Raw genomic sequence first — 15,630 nt, forward strand, 5'->3', positions numbered from 1 at the left:
CCGCCACTGCTCACACTGCTCCGGGGGGTGAATAAAGGTCTCCTGTAGCGTTTTTGTAAGAAAAATATCCATATTTAAAATGTTATAAATACTTTTCTCTCACTTCCGCTGACTGTCATACGTGCAAGCCGTTCCGGTGGATGACGTAGGACATATACGTCACGCACGCGCCAGTGAGATATGCTAGTCTCGCGAGTTTGTTTACTGGAGCAAAGGAAGCAAAGTTTTCTTACTTTAGCAAAGGAAAACTAGTCTCCTCTTGGCTTATATCAAAATCCTCCTACTTTTTTCTTTACAAATCCTCATTTTGTGCTTCTAATTCGTGACCGGCGTTTTGTTTTGCTGTCTCTCCTCCGTGCTTCCGTGCACGTTTTATTACGCATGCGCGCACTTTATTTGATTACTTTTGGACTGTTGAAAAAAAATCACCCGCTTACTCCCATTCAAACACTTGGAAGAGCAAGGAAAAATTTTAATATAACTCCGATTGGATTTGTCTGAAAGAAGAAAGTCATATACACCTAGGATGCTTTGAGGGTAAGTAAAACATGGGCTAATTTTCATTTTTGGTAAACTAACCCTTTAACATTTTTAATGACCGTAAACAAACAAACAAAAACAAAAAAAAACAGAAGAAGAGGCAGACACACAGCCAAACAAGATGTCAAATAAAGTAAAATAAAATTTTAATCCAATTTTATGTCAAATAAATTCAGCTGAAGGCCAATTCATAAAAATACAATAAAATAATAATAATAATAATTATTATTGTTATCATTATTATTATTACTACTACTACTATGTAGAGGCCCCAGGTAATCTAGATTTAAGACCACCACTGTAAAGCTACATAAAATGTTCTTTTCACTAGACTGGATGTGCTGAGAGAGATGCCTTGCTGTTTTGAGCTTGGGGGTTTAGGAAGGTGAACGGTGGGTGTAAGAGCTCCAGTTGAGCTCCCAAAGAACCTGGCAGATTGGGTTTATGAGATACAGAGGAGGACTCACAGGTGTTTACACTGCACTGACAGGGGGCAGCCCACTGGGAGGCATCTGCCAATCCATCTCACCACAATCCCAGACACACTGTGAGTGTGGGACAATGTGTGTATGGCTGAGAATGAGAAAAAACAGAAAGGAAGTGGCATTTTTTTTTGTAACAATGGATGTAAATGTAGGTCAGTGCTGCTACTAGTCAAAGCACTACCATTCGGTTAGCGATACTCTACAGATACTGTACCAGCAGCAAAGTCAAAAATACATTAAGGTTTTTTGTTTGTTTAGAGAGCCGATGAGGATGACTCTCAACATAGACTTCCTCACAATATACCGTATCCCCATAGTAACTGGCAATTCCTCATTCAGACAGTTTCTACGGTTACTGGGGCCTTCTCATTCATAACTGTTTCCATGGGAACAAGAGCCATTTCTCATTGATAGAATCTCAGCATCACTGCGCTAACAAGGCAAAATGTGGGGTTTGATGGGTTTATAAACATACAGCATTCACATGCTCTGCAGTCTGTCCAATACACAGTCAGTTATTATTTTTTGAATACACAGTATACATTATTTATCTCTATACGTACAAGGGGGAAACAATCACTATGAAATATCAACTAAACCATTCTACTGTATTTTATGTGGCCATACAGAAATCAGAAATCATGTGCATAAACCAAAACGGACTCAGTCAATTGGTTCCTCAAATGAACTAAATGAAATGATTTTTAAATCTCCTGCCCTGAAGGAGCTTTTCAGTGTCCTTTTTGTCCTATTTCTCTGTGCATCCACATAAGGTAACACTGACACTAATAAATTCCCTGGTTAAAACAAGTTAGTACCATCAATGGACCCTAATGGTGGTGTATATTAAAGGTGATATATGTAAGTTTTTGACTCTACTAAAGCATAAAAATACCATAATATGTTTGCAGATATTTAAGAAACATGCTAAGTTAACATACTTGTTTATCTGAAAAACAATGGTACAGTCAGTTATTCTCCTTTAAAAATGTGCTTTCCATGTCGGAATGTCTGTCTCTGTTTTGGTCTGTAACCCGCCCACTGCCAGTTTACCCAATTGTATTTCGACACACCGGGTTGCCAGTTGGCGGAAAACACAGCATATTTCATTTCAGTCATGGAAGCTGCCAAACAAAAGGGGTCAGTTCATGTTGGTGTCGTAAATCTGGCAACCTGCATGTGCGTCAAGTCTGAGTAGGAGGGGCCGGGTGAAAATAACCCTCTCCAATATTTTGAATTTGGACTGCAATACTTAGTTAAACCACTAGGTGTCAATCCTACATACAGCACCTTATTTCGACACACCGGGTTGCCAGTTGCCAAACAAACGGGGTCAGTTCATGTTGGTGTCGTAAATCTGGCAACCTGCATGTGCGTCAAGTCTGAGTAGGAGGGGCCGGGTGAAAATAACCCTCTCCAATATTTTGAATTTGGACTGCAATACTTAGTTAAACCACTAGGTGTCAATCCTACATACAGCACCTTTAATATATGCGATAAACTGCATAAATAAACAGCATAATTTGTTTCAAAGAGTCAATTTTAAGAGTCAATGTTAAAACTAAGCATTTGTTAACACTAAATATGAGATTTAAAATAGAATGATGAGTAGAGGAGTAATTTGTGATTATAATTATAATTAATATTACATTACTTTTGCATGCAATTTGACCTTTCGCAGGAAGTTTGATTGACAGGTGATCTGACCAATCATAACGCCGAAATCGCTATTTTGTCTGACAAACAAACCAAACATAAGAGTAGATTAATGTTGGTAGACTTAAACTTGAAAAATGTTGTGTATTGACATCTTTCCGTGATTTAAATAAAATATGTTCTGATGTTCATTCATGTTTATTTCGTTTTTTAAGTAAATACAATCGGTTCATGTGCCGCTTGAACTGAGGTGCTACAGCGATCTGTCACGACACATTAAAAAGCTACAAAACAGTATTTATTGTTTCAATTTTTAAAAAAAGACCAAATTTAAAAGCTCAGACTTTGTTTCATACCAGAAAGCCATGGCGCTCTCACGCCACACTCCATGTTCTCACGCAGTAAAAAGTACATCAACGTGCCGACAGACAAGACAGAACAGGTTACTTCTCGTAAATTTGGTAATTTTTAAGAAAATCAAACAATAAATACCATTTGTAGCTCTTTAATGTGTCGTGACAGATCACTGTAGCACCTCAGTTCAAGCGGCATGTGAACCAATTGCCTTTTGCTATTTACTTAAAGCACAAAATAAACTTGAATGAACATCAGAAGGTATTTTATTTCAACCACTGAAAGACGTCACCACCACACCATTTTTCGAATTTAAGTCCACCCATGTTAATCCACTATTAGGGTTGGGAATCGAAAATCGATGCCAGTTCCAGAATCGAATACTTAAGGTCAGGAATCGGATACTTGTTGTAAAATTAAAATGTAGATTCCGCCTATCGATTCCTGTGCGCTTTTCTTTCTTCATCTGTGAGGACCGGACCTAGCGATCTGCCAGGACCTTGCTTGCTAATCTAAACGCTCCAGCCAAAATGTAGTTTGGCTACATTTGCGATCAGAAGCCAAAAAAAGCTAAGTATAATATCTGTGATAGCTAAACATGTTGCAAGAGAGGTGTCACCACCAACATGCAAAGGACTTTAATTTAACAGATAGTTAAAGATCGCAAACACGATTCAAACACCAACGTGATTCTATTCCTAAATTACAATGATTCGTCTGTTTCATTCCTCAACCTTTAATGTGTGCGATCAATGTTGTGATCACTTGGTTCGTCCATGCAGCGTACGATCACACCAGTGTGATTTGAACATTTAAATGCGTTCGCGCTGCCGTTGACCTAAGGAGAGCATCTGTCATGTACAGGTGCATCTCAATAAATTAGAATGTCGTGGAAAAGTTCATTTATTTCAGTAATTCAACTCAAATTGTGAAACTCGTGTATTAAATAAATTCAATGCACACAGACTGAAGTAGTTTAAGTCTTTGGTTAACTTTTCCACAACATTCTAATTTATTGAGATGCACCTGTATATGAATGAAACAGCTTCACAGTCTTTTCGACCACACATTATCATTATTTCTGTTACAAACACTAAAATCACAGAAGTACTGGGGTAAAAGCTTATAGTTCAGATATAAACTCTGATGTGTACAGTAGCGATTAAAATAGAGTAAATCACCTTTTGAAAGTAGTTTAACACTTCAAATGAAGATTTATTGATTACATTGTTACGCCAGTAGGTGGCGAAAAGGGGCACGACTCGCCGTCGCTTTACTGATAGCACTGTGTTGCTCACACATGCAAAGAGAGAGAGCGAGAGTCTTGCATACCATGCTGAATCGACGCGCTACATGTAAACCATATTCTTTGTTGTATTTTCCTGTAAAAATAACAGAGATCCTTTGGAATTCTTCAGCTTTTAAGAACTGCCGGGTTTTCCTGTAGTAGCCGGAACTAATGCGCAAACGACAATCTCATTGGCTCAAACCGGCAAAAACATCAATTTGTGGATGTCCTCCTCATTTGTAAAACTGTTATAAAAATAAAGTAAACAAAGTTTTTTTTTACTTTTGAAATTGTAAAAATGCAGAAAGAAACAGCTCTTAAAGAGTCCAGTTATCATGTAGCCTTTTGATTTTTGTTCATAGTATTCAGCTGCAACTAAACGGTTTGCAAAAAGAGACACAGGACAAATGTTTGATATAATGTTTTAATCACATTGGAATCGAAAAGAATCGGAATCGATAAAATTCCAACAATACCCAACCCTATCCACTATCCTGTCTGGTTTGTTTGTCGGACAAAATGGTGGATTCGGTGTTATGAGTGGTCAGATTGTCTGTCAATCAAGCTCTTTGCGAAGGGTCAAATGCAACCTCAGTCAGGAATGACAAATGTTTTTTTTTTGGAATAGCTGCATTTCAGCTAATGTATCCATGTACAGGAAGATCTTTTTGCAATATTTCTGCCATTTCAATCATTTAACCATACTGTGTGTGCGTGAATGGTGTATTTGTGCACTCTGTGCTTGATGTTGCGGCTGTTTTACATCAAATTTTGATGTGTTTTTAGCATATTCTATAAGAAAATAAAGAGAAAGAGAAAAAAGAGAAAAGGCCATCAATGTGTGTAATATCAAAGGACCAGGGCGGAGGTGTTGAGAGGGGACGTATCATTTCATCTTCAAAGTGCTCCTCAACTGAAAGACACATCCGCCATTTACCTACCACAGCAAAGAGAGAACAGCTGTGAAGAGAGAGAGAATATCAGCGTGTGAGGAGAGAGTGAGAGAGAGAGAGAGAGAGAGAGAGAGAGAGAGAGAGAGTTATTGTGTCTCAAGGCTTTGCTGGATGATTGATCATCTGCAGTAGTGAAAAACAGGTTACTGCAGCAGCTCCCGCACAGACTTCTCTCATTGGCTTGCTCTATTTCCCCTCTCTCTCTCTCTCTGTCCTCTCTCTCACACACACATATACACACACAAGCCCACAGCAAAGAGAGAACAGCTGTGAAGAGAGAGAGAGAATATCAGCGTGTGAGGAGAGAGAGAGTTCTTGTGTCTCAAGGCTTTGCTGGATGATTGATCATCTGCAGTAGTGAAAAACAGGTTACTGCAGCAGCTCCCGCACAGACTTCTCTCATTGGCTTGCTCTATTTCCCCTCTCTCTCTCTCTCTGTCCTCTCTCTCACACACACATATACACACACAAGCCACTGCTTGTTTCCAACCTATTTCTTCTCCAGTTGCATCTTTCTCTTCTTTTTTCCCTCTTTTTCCTTTCTCTTCGCTAAACCCTTGGAAACACGGAAAGACAAACCCAATATCACACTGCAGTTCATTCCACCAGCCACAGCAGCTGCTCTCGCTCTCTTTCTCAGTTTCTCCTACTCACTTCCCTTTCCTCCTTTACCCTTGCTCAAGATGTATTTGTTTTTTTTCTAAATAAATTGTGAGGCAGTTTAAACAGGACAACTGCTCAACCTACTTCAAACGTTCACTGTGCGCATGATAAAGACTGGAGTGAGGAAAGAAAATGGCTGCAGCAGGCAAACAGGGCTATAGCTCTCCTCCCTACACTCTTAAAAATAAAGGTGCTTCAAAAGGTTCTTCACAGCGATGCCATAGAAGAACCATTTTTGGTTCCACAAAGAACCATTCAGTCAAAGGTTCTTTAAAGAACCATCTCTTTCTTACCTTTTTGTAATCTGAAGAACCTTTTTTCACCACAAAGAACATTTTGTGAAACAGAAAGGTTCTTCAGATGTTAAAGGTTCTTTATGGAACCATTTAGACAAAAAGGTTCTTCTATGGCATCGTGAAGCACCTTTATTTTTAAGAGTGTACTGAAGCCAACACACCCTCTGACCCATTTACACACACACACACATACACAGTCTCAGAAGGATCAAACAGAAGAATATCATTCTGTATGTTCACATATAAACGCATATACTGTATATACAGAGAAGACATGGTGTACACGCACTTATGCTTGTACCCTTACAAAAATACACCATTGTAAACATACAGACATTTTCTAAACACTTATTTTTGTTTTTTCTTGATTTTTTTCATTCAAGTTTTTATTTTTTTTCCTTTGCTATATTAGCAAATATGCACATAATGAATGATAACTGAGAATTAGTATCATTATTAATAACGATGATAATAATAATAATAATAATAATAATAGGTGTTGTTGCTGTTATTATTGTTATTATTTGAGGTTGTAGTACACTGAAAAAAACTGGTGTAGAAACTATTTTCACTCAGAAACTGCTAGGAAATTTAACAAACAATTACAATGAAATGCAAATATTTTTATAGTAATTAATTAACAGTAAAGTAACGAGTAGGCTAGTATTAATTAACAATATTAACTAGCATCTTATATCTTTATTCATATATTTTAAGATTTCGGTTGACGATGTACTAATTACACTTGTGTTCTCAGGTTGCATGTCAATCCTTTTACCATCATATCTTTTCCCTCTTAAAATAATTGTGACACTTACATATTTCCACTTTATATACATAACTGGACAATCATAATGTCAAAACTGCTACCATTATTTTCTACAGTAAAAATGTGTTCATTCAAAAGTAAAAGTCTGCAAAAATATCAGCCTTAAATTCTCTATGAAATGCCTTGTATTCTATAACCTTCAGCACATGGTTTATAATGTATAACTTGAAATATAAAACTGTCAATCCCATTAGAATGAACCACGTTACCATTTTTTTTATAATTGTATGCCCTTATTAATGCTATGTTAACAATTTACTTTGAATTTGAGCACAAGGTTTATAATGTGAAAAATCAACCCTGTTACCTTTTCTTATAATTATATGTCCTTGTTAATGTTATAATAACCTTGAGCTGCCTTCAGAAGACACAAAACTATTTATTTGTCTAACAAAACATTTAAAATCTTACAAAAAGTATTGGAAAAGGCACCAGGTTCAACTGTGAACTGCATGAAAACTCACCAGACACATCTACACTCTTCAGGCAAAACGCAGTACAACTCAGAATATGACAGCACTGAGAATCAGTTCACTGCTGATGTGACGGAGCACGTCACATGATAAATGTTTTGGCCACACATACCTCCTGCACATTTCTCACAACACCCATCATGCGTTAAACTACCAATAACAGCACATGAGCCCCAGCAGGGTGCTAGCAATAATGCTAACTGAGCTACTATGGATGATCAATCAAGCTTGTGGATTGTAGGTCAAGTGGCAATATCTGTCTGAGCCAACCTATTAGCACTTCTGCGTTCAGTCCTAGTTCTCAAAATTACAAACTAAACAGGATGAATGAGCGAATTTGATGTGTGAAGAGAAGGATGGAAAGGCTACAGCTAACATGCATACTGAAGAAGAAGGACATTCCGAAGTCTGTACTGCAAGAGGATAGGCTATGTGGACATCATAACAGTATAGGCTGAATTTCACTGTATTTTTTAACAGAAACACATACATGTCAGTTCAGTTTCAGTTCAGTTCTTTTTTTTTAAATTATGCTTTTATTCAGCAAGGACGTCTTCAATTAATCAACGTGAGTGTAAAGACACATATAATGTTACAAACATGTATTTCACTAACTGTTCTTTTGAAGTGTCTATCCTTCAGAGAAACCTGAACAAATGTATTAGGGTTTATTATAAAGTACAAATGTTTTTAGCATTGATAATCTTAAATTGAATCTTAAGTCTTGAGAACCAAATCAGCACATTAGAATTATTTCTAAAGGATCAAATGACACTGTAATGTACTGTAAGTAAAATAGAAAACTATTTTAAATTATAATAATAATTCACAATATTACTGTTTTTACTGTATTTTTTAATAAATAAATTCAGCCTAGTTAAATTTCTTAAAAAACACCATCCCAAACCTTGAACAATAGCATACAGTACATCATCATCAAATGCAGAAACTCATAAGATCCTTATTCAATTTGGTAAACTGGTGAATATATTTGAATTAGAATCTGAGCCTAATTATCAGTATCTACTGTTCTGATTATTTTAAAAGTGCAACATAAACTTTAACATAAAAGCCTGTTCACACCAAATTCAGTGCTAATATATAAGGAAACTAATTTCCACAAAAACACTTCACAAAGTTTGCTACAAAAAAGATATCTTGATGCTTAATGCAGCCTTAAAGACTTAACTCTACTGTATATTAAAATAACCACAAAAACTTCACGCAGTGAACACGTAGAAGACTGACACAGAAGAGAAGAAACTGTTGAATATTTTTATTTTCTTTGCACACAAAAAGTATTCTCGTAGCTTCATAAGATTACGGTTGAACCCCTGATGTGTCACATGGACTATTTTAACAATGTCCTTACCACCTTTCTGGACCTTGAACATGTCAGTTGCGTTGCTGTCTATGGAGGGTCAGAAAGCTCTTGGATTTCATCTAAAATATCTTAATTTGTGTTCTGAAGATGAACGAAGGTCTAACCAGTGGCGGCTCACGGGTTTTAAAATAGAGGAGGCACACTAATTGTATTGGTCTGGGATGCCTCCCCTGGATCCCCCGAGAGCCGCCACTTGGTCTAACAGGTACGGGATGACATGAGGATGAGTAATTAATGACAGAATTTCCATTTTTGGGTGAACTATACCTTTAATTTGTCCATGGTTCGATCTTCCAACAATGAAAGAAGCTGTTTTGGTGCTCAGTGCAAACTGGCTAATGTACTAAAATATATACTATCAGATATTGCTCACTGAATGTTATTACACGACAGAAGGAAAAACTGTGCTGCTCTATTAATGACAGAATTTCCATTTTTGGGTGAACCCATTAAAAAATACTGAAAATTTTCAGAGGTGGATTTTTAATTAAATCTTACATCTTGATATGAATAGAGCTTATTTAAAGGGGTGGTTGATTGCGATTTCAGTTTTTTAATGTTAGTTAATGTGTAATGTTGCTGCTTGAGTAGGGATGTAACGATTCACTCAACTCACGATTCGATTCGATTCACGACTTTGATTTCACGATTCGATTCGATTCACGATTATTATAATTTTTTTTAACAAAATTAGATTTAAGACAAATTATAAATAAAATTTGTCCTTTTTTTATTGCTTGGACAAAATGCTGCACGTTTCTTTGTGAAATTAAAATATAACACTATAATAATATACTAATTGAATCGATTTTCAACCGGCTCGCGGTTAATCGTTACATCCCTATGTTTGAGCATAAACAATATCTGCAAACAATATCTGCAGCGTTGTAATGCAAACCGAGATATTGTCTTTTAAAATTATGGCAGTTTAATGCCTACAAAAACGGCTGGCAGGGACTACAACGAGCTACTTCCCGGGTTTGTGACATCACAAACTCTGATAAACCCCGGCCCCAGCAACATGCAACAAAGGGGGTGAGGCCATGTTGCGCTGCTTTAGAGAAGTGGAAGAATTGTTGCATTTACAAATAACAGCGTATCTAAAAGTATGAGACAACCACAGCGCATGCCACCAAGCTGAGGAGCGTGACATTTAGGCGGTTTAGCGAATCACAACACACTGGGCCAGCTAACCAATCTGAGGGAGGGGCTTCATAAAAACAGGAAGTCTTTGGAACATTCAAAGGAGAAGGGACAGAGCGGTGCAGAATAAAGGTAAATTATGTGAAAAATAATGTTTTTTTTAAACGAAGCATTAACACATGTTCGGCCTTCTCTGAGGGTTGTCCCCCCTAAAAATATGATTAAAAACCAGTCTGTGTATTGTAAATAACAATGTTTTATACTTTAAATAATTGTGCAAGTAGTAAAACAACACAAACGGGGCAAAAATGCGTTTTAAGTTTAGAAACATTTTGAGTCTCCCCTCCCTTGCCTCAGAGTGCTTTGGTCCAAATGCCTGCTTTCCTCTTTTTCACCTACACACACACGAGTCCGGTGAGGGAGAACAAAGTCAATAGTTGTGGAACTCCAAGGCTGTCAAGGCTATTTTATTCACTTAAACATCGGATGAAGTGATTATTTTCTCTTTAATACATGATGCCAATGTATTTTTCGATGAGTCCGCTATGTTAGCAACAATAATGAGTCGCTATGTTAGTAATAATAACGTTACCTACTTGACGAAAAGGGTTGCCAGGTTTTTTACAACAAAACCCTCCCAATTGCTACCCAAAACTAGCCCAAACTAACCGCGTTTCGAGGGGGTCCCCTGGTAAAAATCGCGTTCCGGGGGCTAAAATAAATGTTATTGGGTTCGCTTCAACCCACGGACATGGCAACACTGTGACGGATACAACAGACACAAGCGCTGTCTCAGCGCGACCACAACAGCTTTACGTTGTCTAATTTGGTAGTAGTAAGGCTTTCCTCTGTGTATACATATCCTTACAAGTACAATTTTAGCTGTATTATTTGTGTCCCCTTCAAAAATCGTTCTTGAGAAATTTTATGTTTATTGTCCCCCCCCCCAACCCTCAGACAACATACAAAAACTACCAAATTTTGCTAAAATGGACATCAACTTGAGATAATCACCACTGATAAGCTATTACTAAATATAATGTAGAATCTTTAATTTTCTGTAAAGCTGCTTTGCAACGATTTGCATTGTGAAAAGCGCTATACAAATAAACTTGAATTTAATTTAATATTTACACTAAGTGCAAATAGCCTGCCTTGTTGGCAAAGGCTATTTACACTAGCTCCGCCCACCAATGTGTGATTGCGATAGTCAACATCATGAAAGACAATCAAATATCCATTCCAGTGGTGTAGAAGGTAAAGCACGTGTCGTCGTCTCTTTGATGAGATCGACCCTAGTTCAAATCCGCCTTTTTCTGAACATTTTTTCTCCCTTTTCAAATCTCATATCACATCAGAAAGGTATTTATTTTCAATAAAAATGAGGGAGATAACTGAAAAGTTGAAAATAAAGTAATGGGTAGGGTTAGGATAGGTGTAGGGAGGGCTTTATTGTCCCAATACCGCGGCGTCCATTTAATTATTTGAATTGAAATGATAATTTACACTAAATATGTTATTGCATACTGTTTTATAAATGTACTATAATACTGAGGTGCAGATAATTGCCACTATTTGCAATAAGTAGTAAAAATAGCAGAAAATCCTGCTATTTTAACATAGCGTAAATAGAATCTATCGCTATTTGCATTTGGTGTAAATAGCATCTATCGCTAAGAAAATATGCTATTTTCACTTAGTGTAAATAACCTCTAATTGCTATAGCCGCTGCCTTAAATAAAACAAACACACTAACTTTCACTATGTTTTGTGTAAGTCTTGTGTAAACCTAAACTCCTTACAACAAATGGATACTGTCAAGATACTTTCACCAGACTCTAAGATATTGGAGTAAGAGGACAATAATCTAGGTAAAGTGTGTATAACCATCAGATTTTCTTCTGCTTTTCCCTCCTCCCTTGGAAAAAATCGTGATTGTCTACAGCCCTGTGCTGTCCCATCATCCTTCCTCCTTGTCTGTTTCTCTTTTTGCTGTCTTGCTCTCTCTCTCTGGTGACATTTGTATCGTGTCCTCACCGCTTGTATCCGCAGTGTTGCTCTGATCTGGGCTCACCATGAGCTCATTAGGTCAGGAGAACACAACATCACTTGCCGTGCAGTTACAGCTGACATACACACACGTCTACACAAACACATGCAGAATTCATGGGGAAAAATGGCAAAACATTCACCCATTTTAAAACAGAATATAACAGCAGGCAATATACCGTAATATGTGCATGTTTAAAACACCAACACAGCGATATTAAAAAGCTTGTGAGGTAAATTCACTAGACAGTTGCACCACTTTTGCACCTGCGTCATCTTCACTAGCCACCTGTAATCCAGTTTAACCAGGCGTTATCTGTGCTGGTTTAGCACTGCATCAGGTGTATTTAAATTAACTCATTGTCATTATTTTCAGCACAAACACATCTTCTTTCTATGCTAATTTGGCTCATTATAGATGCTATCTGCCTGGTACAATTAATGCTATTACTGCACATGGAAAGCAGGTGGCAGGGATGGCAAAAGTGTTAGTATTTCACAGGTAAACTTGTAAAAAGTGCTTGCATTTATGGTAGTACCAACTCAATTCGGACTGCTTTGAAACAGTGTCATGGTATTTGCACAGCCACTCTGTGACCGTTAATACTGAACTTCCTAAAAGAATGATTGTGTTCAGTGGCATACTGTTTTTTGTTGTGGTATCAAAACTGGCATGGAGAATTGTGATATTTCCCTAGTACTTGTACCTTATTTGCATAATCCTGTAGTGAATCAGGCGCTAAAACAACGCAGTCGGCACGTGCACATAACTAACTGGATCAGTTGGTGCAATTGGACCAATTCTCACTATTAACTAGTTGCTTATTAGCATGCCTATTTTTAAAATATTGGCTGTTTATTAGTACTTATAGAGCACATATTCTGCATGAACATATTTTACATCCCTAATCCTACCCAATACATAAACGTAACAACTACCTTACTAACTATTAATAAGCAGCAAGTTAGGAGTTTATTAAGGTTAAAAATTCTGTCATTAATTACTCACCCTCATGTCATTCCAAACCCGTAAGACCTTCGTTCATCTTCAGAACACAAATTAATATATTTATGATGAATTCTGAGAGCTCTCTGACCCTCCTATAGACAGCAAGGATCCTTACACGATCAAGGCTCATAAACGTAGCAAGGACATCGTTAAAATAATCCACGTGACATCAGTGGTTCAACCATAATTTTACGAAACTACAAGAATACATTTTGTGCGCAAAAGAAAACAAAAATAACGACTTTATTCAACAATTCGTCTCCTCCGTGTCACCCTGGTGCCATTTTGGAGAGGATCACATACATAAACAAAATCCGTATGCAACGTATGTACGCGGATACGTTGTTTACATTCAGATCAAAGTGTAAACAGTGTATCTGCGTATGGAGCTGCTGACACAGAACAGCATACGTTGTTTACGTATGTGATACTCTCCAAAATGGCGCTACGATGTCAAATTTACCGTCCCTCCCATAGATGCTGCATTAGAAACACCCTCGCATTAGCGTTAACTGTTTTTTTGTAATTATAATACAAAGAATAGTGTTATAAATGTAGATACATTTTTTTAAAAATACAAATATGAAAAACTTTCGAGGATTCATCACAGTCTTGCGAAAAGGGTCCATTGTTGAATAAAGTCGTTATTTATTATTTTCTTTGTGCACAAAAAGTATTCTCGTAGCTTTGTAAAATTATGGTTAAACCACTGATGTCACGTGGATTATTTTAACGATGTCCTTGCTACGTTTCTGAGCCTTGATCGTGTAAGGATCCTTCCTGTCTATGGAGGGTCATAGAGGTCTCTTGGATTTCATCAAAAATATCTTAATTTGTGTCCTGAAGATGAATAAAGGTCTTACGGGTTTGGAACGACATAAGGGTGAGTAATTAATTTTCATTTTTGGGTGAACCATCCCTTTAATGGTTTGTTAAAGGGGTCATCGGATGCGACATGCACTTTTACAAGTTGTTTGAACTGAAATGTGTGTTGGCAGTGTATGTACACAATCACCCTATAATGATAAAGATCCACCCAGTGTTTTTAATCTCGTTAAATCATTTCCCCTTTCTCAAATCGAGCCGATCTCAGATACCTGTCTGTGTGACGTCACTCCTAAGCGATTGAGGTGTTCTGTTGTTGGATGTAATAATGAACATAGCAGTCGTCACTCCCGACATCTGAGCCGCTGAAGACGAAGTGGATTACCTTTGTTTTTGAAGGAAATGCACCCCGATCTACCTAAATGCGTCTATCTTTACGGGAATCATTCGTGATCCAGCTTCATCTCCAGAAGAAGTGAGTGTAAGGTTTTATTAATGAATCTTTGCAAATTGCCTTTCCTAATAATGTGCTAATTAGCAAGTTTAACGATGAATGCGACTAAAGTAAACAGTATCTGAGAGCAGCTGGAAGAGAGGGGCAGAGTCAGCAGAGCTCATTAACATTTAAAGGGAAATGCTACAAAACGGCTTGATCTGAAAAGAGCTGTTTTTGACAGGGTAAAAAAGGTGTTTTTACACTACCTAAAACAGCTTGCTGTAGACAGAGCTGTTTTTGACAGGGTAAAAAGGGTGTTGTTTTACACTACCATTGAGAAATTTTAAGCAAACCATGTTAAAGACTTTTCATTAAGACCCTAAAGAATCATATCAACTTGTGGAAAATGGGCATCCGATGACCCCTTTAATAGCGAGAATTGAACCTTAAAATAAAGTGTGACCATTTATTCTTAGTGAATGTTATAAGAATGCAGATGTGTTTGTTCTGACTTACCCAGTAAGCACCACTACAAAGTCCATGACATTCCAGCCATTGCGTAGGTACGAGCCCTTGTGGAAGCCAAAGCCCAAAGCCAAGATCTTAATGCCTGACTCGAAACAGAAAATGCCGATGAAGTAGGGTTCGGTGTCCTCCTGTGAGAGAGAAACACAAAGGGAAGGACAAAGAGAAATAAGAGTGTGTAAACATGAATTAACCACTGGATTTCAGCAAAAGGAATGGTACATCAGAGACCATTTAGTTCCTGTGTTTTCTGTTGAGTTACATGGCTTCTGGTATCACAATATACGGAAACAAACAAACACTGATGAACACAACCGGAACTCACCAAGCGCTCTGACATAGGTGTCTTGTCCCCGTCTGGAAGATGCTGTTCCAGGGCCAGGACGATGCAGTTAGCAATGATGGTAGCCAGGATCATGTACTCAAATGGAGTGAGAATCACAGGTCAAGGAAAACGTTTAAAACAACATGAATGTTACAAAAGTTTTGCAAAGGACTGTAATTTACAGATGGCTGCTCAAGCTGACATTCCAGAAAACATATAATAATATAAATATAGTAATAAATATAACTTCATATTTAAAAACATAATATTAAATGATGAATACAATCTTGAAAAAGATCAGTTGTAAATTCAATTACTATTTTGTATTGTGGAATGTATGCATATATACATATACATACAAACATACTGTACATACAAACATACATACACATATATA

General features: G+C 37.3%; 1 protein-coding gene across 1 annotated transcript in view; it reads right to left on the bottom strand.

Annotated features, from left to right (window-relative positions):
• The window catches only part of LOC107690704 (voltage-dependent P/Q-type calcium channel subunit alpha-1A-like), a 130,579-nt gene that overhangs the window by 84,834 nt on the left and 30,115 nt on the right, over window positions 1-15,630 (bottom strand). The window contains exons 2-3 of the mRNA XM_016489114.1: window positions 15,234-15,339; window positions 14,900-15,039 (exon numbers count right to left, since the gene is read on the bottom strand). Coding sequence (XP_016344600.1) covers window positions 14,900-15,039; window positions 15,234-15,339 — 246 coding nt within the window. The remainder of the gene's footprint in view (window positions 1-14,899; window positions 15,040-15,233; window positions 15,340-15,630) is intronic.

This window comes from Sinocyclocheilus anshuiensis, unplaced genomic scaffold (assembly GCF_001515605.1).
Source record: "Sinocyclocheilus anshuiensis isolate Anshui unplaced genomic scaffold, SAMN03320099.WGS_v1.1 scaffold2655, whole genome shotgun sequence".
NCBI classification, from domain to species: Eukaryota; Metazoa; Chordata; class Actinopteri; order Cypriniformes; family Cyprinidae; genus Sinocyclocheilus; species Sinocyclocheilus anshuiensis.